The 7,586-nt window shown below is 39.3% G+C and overlaps 1 protein-coding gene across 1 annotated transcript; it reads left to right on the top strand.

Moving 5' to 3' along the window:
* The first annotated feature begins 3,401 nt into the window (after positions 1-3,401).
* On the top strand, positions 3,402-7,586 carry slc22a6l (solute carrier family 22 member 6, like). The gene is made up of 10 exons (XM_028595959.1): positions 3,402-3,800; positions 3,892-3,995; positions 4,207-4,361; positions 4,492-4,660; positions 4,804-4,927; positions 5,033-5,148; positions 5,244-5,458; positions 5,568-5,676; positions 6,860-7,063; positions 7,305-7,586. The coding sequence occupies exons 1-10, from the start codon at positions 3,402-3,404 to the stop codon at positions 7,390-7,392; spliced, it is 1,683 nt and encodes a 560-aa protein (XP_028451760.1). The 3' UTR covers positions 7,393-7,586.

Here is a 7,586-nt window from a genome sequence, read left to right as displayed (position 1 = left end):
GCAGCACACAAGTGAGGAGTTTCCTCCTCACCTTTTTTCTCCACAGGCAGGTTTGTGTTTCCCAACCTCCATGCACACTTAGCTGCTGGAGTTGTTGTTCTTTTAGTTTATTGTGTTAGTTTGGGCTGGAGATTACCATTAGTTCAGTTATTCGTCTCTTTTGTTTGGTGTAGGATTAGTTTACCCTTTTTTGGTAAATAAGGGGGAGACATGGGGAGTGATGACCCATTGCAAGGTTGGTCCAGCGTCTTCCCATCTTTTGTTCTTTTTGGCCGGGGTCTCCAGTCCCTTTTTGTTTCTTTTTGTTTGCTACTTTTGGGAATATTTTTGCATTATTTAATAAAGCTTGTTGGTTAATTGTTAACCTTGTGTCTGGCATCCTCCAATTCCTTTTGAGCCTTGGTTTTTTTCTTTAAATGGAGGCCTTAACACAGTGTTAAGGCTGTGGCCCCAGCAGACAACACCAATAGCACAAGACCCAGTTTAGCAGCAGAAAGGACTTTGGCACTATGTCAGTGAGGGCAGCATTCTTATCCAGTATGCTGGTGACTGGATACAGTCAGAGGAGTAAAGTAAGTCTGAATGCCAGCTGTTATCACGTTTTGTTGCAGTACAGTGCATCCATCCAGGAACTTCACTCCTTAACAATGAATGAACATCACCATAAAGAATGTAATTATGTTGTGTCGGCACAGATGTTTCCTAGGGTTATGACATTTTCCAGGGCTATGACTCCTATGGTTATTTGAATTTATTTACATTTTTCAATATACACCTGCTATTTTGGGAATTGTTCCAGTCACTGAAACAACAAACATCCTCATGTGGTCTGTACTGTGGATAGAAAGCTTTTTAAAATTTTAGCATTTTTTTGAGTCGCCTGTTAGAGAAACTGTTGCTGCCAGGTGGCAGGTAAGAGAAAGGAGTAAAACCATCCGGACCTGGTGAGACACACAGTACTCTGATATCCAGCTGTGCATCCGGACTTCCTTTTTTTTTTTTTTTTTTTTTTTTTTCTTCTTTTAATGGCCGCTTTGACTGTAAAGTGTGGATTGATAAAGAGCCACACATCTACAAAGTATATGGCTGAGACAAAAGCAGCGGAGCAAAAACCTCCAAAAGAGAATTGGCCATTTTTGCATTATACCAAAAACAGAAATATTGTATGTTTCATACATTGTATTGTAGGTTTGCCAAAAAGTCCCTCACAGTATGTGATCTTATACTGATATTCTGTGTACTTGGGGTCAGTAACTCCCACAAGCTATTATAAAGCTCCAATAACTTGTAAATAAATACATTGTAAAAGACTCATTTGGGATCAAATTCATGTTTATAAGTGTCTCAAATCAGGATCACTAAGTATCAAGGTGAATAAAGAATAAAATCAACAAAATGTGTGGCATGAGATTATGAGCAGCGTAATAGATGAAGTCTGATGTGACTGGTTAAAATGGAGAGCAACACTACTGTGAATGAACCAATGATTGTGAAACATGAAATGGTTGATCAGCCAATACCAGTGCAGTCAGTGCTCTGCAAGAAATCCGTAAATAATGCCATGCTTAATCAAATACAACTTTAGTACTAAAGTAAATGATTAATGAACAATAAGTGAGGGACCTGTTTGAAGTCCAACATCTCTCAGCTTTAGATAACTGCAGAAGTAAAATAAACCGCAGTCTTTAAATGTTTAACTGGCACATTCCCATACTGTAGGTAGATTATTTGTGAGTCTGTACATGGATTCTTGAATGATTCTCTTGCAGTATTCAGAATGTATATTCAGTATGCAGAAATTTCATAATGGAGACAGTTCAGATCCCATTGCAACATGTATTTTGCATGTACTATACTCGATGTTCTCTTGTTGTTGGTTACTCAATCAATCCCAGAATATAAAATTATAGTCATTGAAACTTGAAACATCGAAACGTATCTGGTTTAAATCTCTGAATCCTGATTTAATATTTGTTTGTTTTTACCCCTAACACTTTGTTTTTTTGTAGTCCAAATTTCACAAAAAGCCTAGACCCCCCAGGATGTCTGTATGCAAAAAAAGTATTTCATACATATTTTGTCAAATAGCCGTACTTTTAGGGCTCAAACTACTAAACACCCTGAAGCAGGACTGATTTAAAAGGACAAATCTTTTCCTGATCCCAGTCTGGCAGCTGAAAAAACGGAAAGTTTATTGTTTTCTTTGGTGCACCTGGGGCTTCATTCAGCCTGACATCTCATGCTGATCATTACATAAACGCACATTCCTCAAAACTAATTATAAGGACGCAAAACCCAGACAGAAATGTCTCAGTTTTTTTCTCAGATGTACTCTGCAAACACAATATGGAAATATAAATTATCGCAGTGCATTGCTGTAGTTGTTATATTTTTATTCTTGGTTCTGTTGCATAACTCTGTCAGCATGACTTGACTAAGTGAGAACACATACAACTGTTGTTGAATGAATTGTCATCACATAGTCACTTATTGACTGAAATCTGTTTTATAACACAAGGTGACAGAGGATGAGTCATGGTGTTGAAAACTCACATGGTGACAGAAAACATTAAAGAAACTGATATAGAAAACACCTATAAAACAAAATTACTTTAGGTTGACCTCATGTGTACGTCATGCACAGGTGCGCACTCACACACACACAAACACGCACGCACGCACGCACGCACACACAAACACACACACACACACAGAAAAGCGACACATACACACAGAGATTCTTCATCACCCTATCCTTCAGTAACCAATAAAGGGCAGTCAGTGCAAAGAGGGCAAAGAGCTGAGGATAGTCACATGCACACTCTTGATGCTGGAGCTCACATTAACTGAAAAACTTCAACAAGATATTGTTCCTGCACAGCAAGGACTCTGCATTCTACCTCAGTGTTCAGTGAACGAGCTACTAATACCTCAAGAGGTATTAGTGCACTTCTTATAATCCAAACTTCTGAAAAGCCGTTGGACTTTAAACTGATTACGAATGTTGACACACTGCAGCAAGACAGCATTTTTCTTTTTTTTGTGGCTATTTTAAGGACCTCTTTCTGGAACACTTTGCCAGGATTTTATTTAAATTGAAGGTATCATGTGTTATTTTTAAGGTGCAACACTTTGTGAGCCCCCATTCTTATTTTATTTTGCAGCTATTTATGTAACGCGAGAAGATTAAATTCAGCAAGTAAGTCTATCAATTGGTATTATTACATAACACTTTTAATATACTGTGGTTAGTTCTCACAACTGGTGTTTTCTTCAATATTTTTCACAGGGGCTAGAACGTTATTTTTTGCACATCCAAGTGTTCTAAAGGAACGTACCAACAACAGGATCTAGCACCGTTAACATCAAGTCATCTTGTGGAGTTGTGCTTGTACAAAACTATGGCTTTTGGTGATCTCCTAGAGCAGGTGGGGAGCACAGGACGCTTCCAGATCCTGCATGTGACGCTTCTCTGCATGCCTGTCCTGTTGATGGCCAGTCACAACCTGCTGCAGAACTTTGTGGCTGCAGTGCCTCCTCACTACTGCAACGCACACACAAACCTGTCTCAGTCCCAGCTGAGCCCAGAGGAAATGCTGCTGATCACAGTGCCGCAAGACCAGATAGGGAAGCCCCAGAGGTGCCAGCGTTACGTTACTCCACAGTGGCATCTCCTGAACGGGAGCTCCGGCTCAGGGGAGGACGGAGACACTAAGGAAGGTTTGGATGTTGATCTGCAGGGATGCACAGACGGATGGTCCTATAACATGACTGATATGAGCTCAACGATCATATCTGATGTACAGTAGGAATACTTTTTTGTTGTTGTTGCTTTTAACATGTATATGTCTTTTTGTTACGTGTGTTAAATTGTGTTCCATTTTTCGTCAGTGGCATTTGGTGTGTGATCTGCGCTCTTTAAAGCAAATGGGACAAACAGTCTACATGGGAGGTGTGCTTGTGGGAGCTGTTGTCTTTGGAGGTCTTTCAGACAGGTAACATTAATCTTATCCCTACTTTATTGTGTGGTTTTGTGACTAATAAGGAGTGTTATCTGGCACAGTCAACCATGCATGTAACTTTTAAATATGAGTGAATATCACATAGGACAACTTGACTCTTCTGCATGCAGTTTTGCTAAAAAAATAGCCACTAATTCAAGTCATATAATTTGATATAGTCTGACCAAATACATCTGGCTCCTAGATATGGTCGACGCATCCTCCTGCTCATTTCTAACCTGCTCATGGCAGTGTCGGGAACATGTGTTGCTTTTTCAAACTCCTTCACCCTCTACTGTGTGTTCCGCTTTGGCTGTGGCATGGCTCTGTCCGGCCTGGGACTCAACACCTTCTCGCTCAGTAAGATATTTAGCTGGATAGAGTACAATAAGTGTTGAATGACTTATCTGGATAGAGTCAACATGCATGCTGATGATAGAGTACTAATTGGACCAAAATATCTCTTGTTCTGTGATTCTTCAATTTCAAGTTGTGGAGTGGATCCCCACTCGTGTGCGAACTGTGGTGGGGACAATAACAGGTTACAGTTACACAGTGGGACAGTTGATCCTGGCAGTCATAGCCTACTTCATCCGGGACTGGAGGTGGTTAGCCCTGGCTGTGTCCTTGCCCTTCTATCTCTTCTTCCTCATCTCATGGTGAGATGCCAAGTATTGAACTGCAAAAAAAGTTTGAGTTGCAACCAGAATGACTGATTCATGTTTAAAATTGCAAAGATTTAGTGATCAAACATAAAGTTATTGTACTATTAACAAATAAACTAGACAAATATCTCACACAGGTGGTTTCATGAATCTTCAAGATGGTTAGTTATGAGTAATAAGCCCGAACAAGCCATCAAGAACCTTAAAAGAGTGGCCAATTTTAACGGACGGCGTGAAGAGGGAGAAAAAATTGACATTAAGGTAAGGGAACTTTGTGTGTTTGTGTTATTGCATCATCTATCTGTGTTTATAATTGTGTATACAATAATTTTGAAACTGAGAGAACTTTCTCTTTTTGCATACTAGATGCTGCAAGAGTCCATGACGAAAGAGATGTCTTGTTCGCAGGGCTCTTACTCTGTCCTGGATCTGTTCCGCACACCCACAATGAGGACAATGACAATCTGCCTGAGTGCTGTCTGGTACATGTCCTGCACTGCAAACTCAGGGGCAGTTTTTAAGCACCTTCTATGAAATTGAAATGATATTGTGCATGTTTTTGTATACACTAACGTAGGTTTTCAACAAGCTTTGCCTACTATGGTCTTGCTATGGATCTGCAAAAGTTTGGGGTGGACATCTACTTAATCCAAGTGATCTTCGGAGCTGTTGACATCCCTGCTAAAGTCGTCATAACTGTGTCTATGAGTTTTATTGGACGACGTCCATCACAATGTGGTGGTCTGATCTTCGCTGGAGTCACTATTTTGATCAACCTGCTAGTACCTTATGGTATGTTTAAACCATGTTCCACATCCATGGTTTAAACACATGCATCCAAACTGTATATTTTATTACAGAAACAACAGAGTGATCTGATGAATGTTCCACTCCTGTGCAGATAAAACGACTGCACGGACGTGTCTGGCTGTACTGGGTAAAGGTTGCCTTGCTGCCTCCTTCAACTGCTGCTACCTTTACTCTGGAGAATTGTATCCAACCATCATTCGGTGAGCCTAATTTGGCAACAAATAAATGTCAATTAGTTAGTTTTTTTGAGGTAAATTTATCTTATGTTATTACACTATTTTATCTTTTGTATTAATGAATTTAGTTCAGTTCATTTTGTTTATTGAAGAAATCCGATCTCTATTTATGAATGAGCCAGATGTTTCTCTACTGGACTGACTCAATTGCTTTTTGCTGAAAAATTTGAAATGTGGACATTGCTTTAGAAGTCTGCAGGCTACTCCAGTTTTATTCAGAAGATAGAATTGATTTAACAAATAGGCTGCAACAAATGCATACACACATGGGGTTAAGTTGGGACTACTTTGTGTTGAGACAGAAACAACTTCACTACCAATACCAAAATACAAGTTTACTGCAATCTACAGCAAATGGGGGGCTGGCTGTGCATTTTGAGGGGATGCATTTTCATGGATTTATTGGGACAATATTATCAGCAGCATGGGATCATGGTTGGGCAAACTATGTTCTGTCCATTTTCTGATCAATTTAACTTTCACCCTTAGGTGTTTTGCAGCACAAACTATATGTTCTATTAACTTTTATGGCCTTTATTGGCTGTCTTCTCTTGTTGACAAAATGATCATACCATAACCTTAGGCATGTTAATCACGAAATTTGTTGTCTTAGTAAACATTTGGCATCTTTTTAAAAAAAAAGTGACACCAACTTACAAACAAATTTACAAAACACATTCACGCATCTTTTCCTGTCAAATGTTCCATAAATCAGTAAAATGTGTGAAAAAATGTGAGATGTGACGCCAACAAGCAAACCGTGTTAAAGCATCTTTTCCAGGTCTGTTATAGTAACTTAAAACCCCCTGTCCCCATCATATGTTCTTTATATATTAAACTATAACTGCACAGTCATCTGTGAAACATAAACTTGAACATTTACCTAACTAAGTTAAATTCAATGTCCATTTTCTAACATTTTATGCAAGGCAGTGATACTGTACTGTATCTCCTGTACACTTTCAGCTGGTTTTTTTAGTATTGCCCTTTGAAAACAAATTAAAGAGGGCCTCCAAACCCTTTTTTAAGATGTTTCCCAAATTAGTAAAATAAAAACAGTCCACATATGCATTGCTACTTTATTACCAGCAGTCACTGGTTTAAAGGAAGAGTGTAGTTATGGCTGTTTTTTCTCTCTCTCTCTCAGTCAGAATGGCATGGGGTGGGTATCCATGATGGCTCGTGTAGGAGCCATGGTAGCCCCTATGGTGCTTCTCACGGGCGAATACATACCTTGGCTTCCAGGTTTAATCTACGGAGGAGCTCCGATTCTCAGTGGAGTGGCAGCAATATTTCTTCCAGAAACACTTGGCTCCCCCCTTCCTGACACAATAGAAGATGTGGAGGACAGGTAAGATCAAGCTCCAGCATTATATCCCTGCATGTCCCAAAATAAAAAACATACATTTTAGTAATGGTACACAGGAGGGCTCTAGGTCAGGCCTTAACAGTAGGTCTATCATCATGGTTTACTCAACAACAACAGAGAGAGACAGTTGAAGAGAGAGAGAGAGAGAGAGAGAGAGAGAGAGAGAGAGAGAGAGAATGAGAAATAGATTTACCTATATTTGCATTTTCTATTGTAATCACAGGGGATCTGGGAGAAACTCCAAAATACCACCAAAGGAAACAATTATCCTGCAAGACACCCAGGCCAATCTCCTAAAGCAGGCTACCTGAAGGCATCTGTATTGAACTCCTGATGATTTTGCTGACATGTTAACGAAAGTAGAATGGTTACTGCTGTTTATTTGTTTGGTTTCCATATAAAGTTTATTTGTGTCGTATGATTGCTGGACTTCTTTTAAAAATATATATATATAATTACTTGTAAACAAAAATGTATATTCTTCCCAATCAACACCTATGCATTT

This window comes from Perca flavescens, chromosome 13 (genome assembly GCF_004354835.1).
Source record: "Perca flavescens isolate YP-PL-M2 chromosome 13, PFLA_1.0, whole genome shotgun sequence".
In the NCBI taxonomy this organism is placed as follows: domain Eukaryota; kingdom Metazoa; phylum Chordata; class Actinopteri; order Perciformes; family Percidae; genus Perca; species Perca flavescens.
This window is presented reverse-complemented; position numbering and strand designations above follow the sequence as displayed.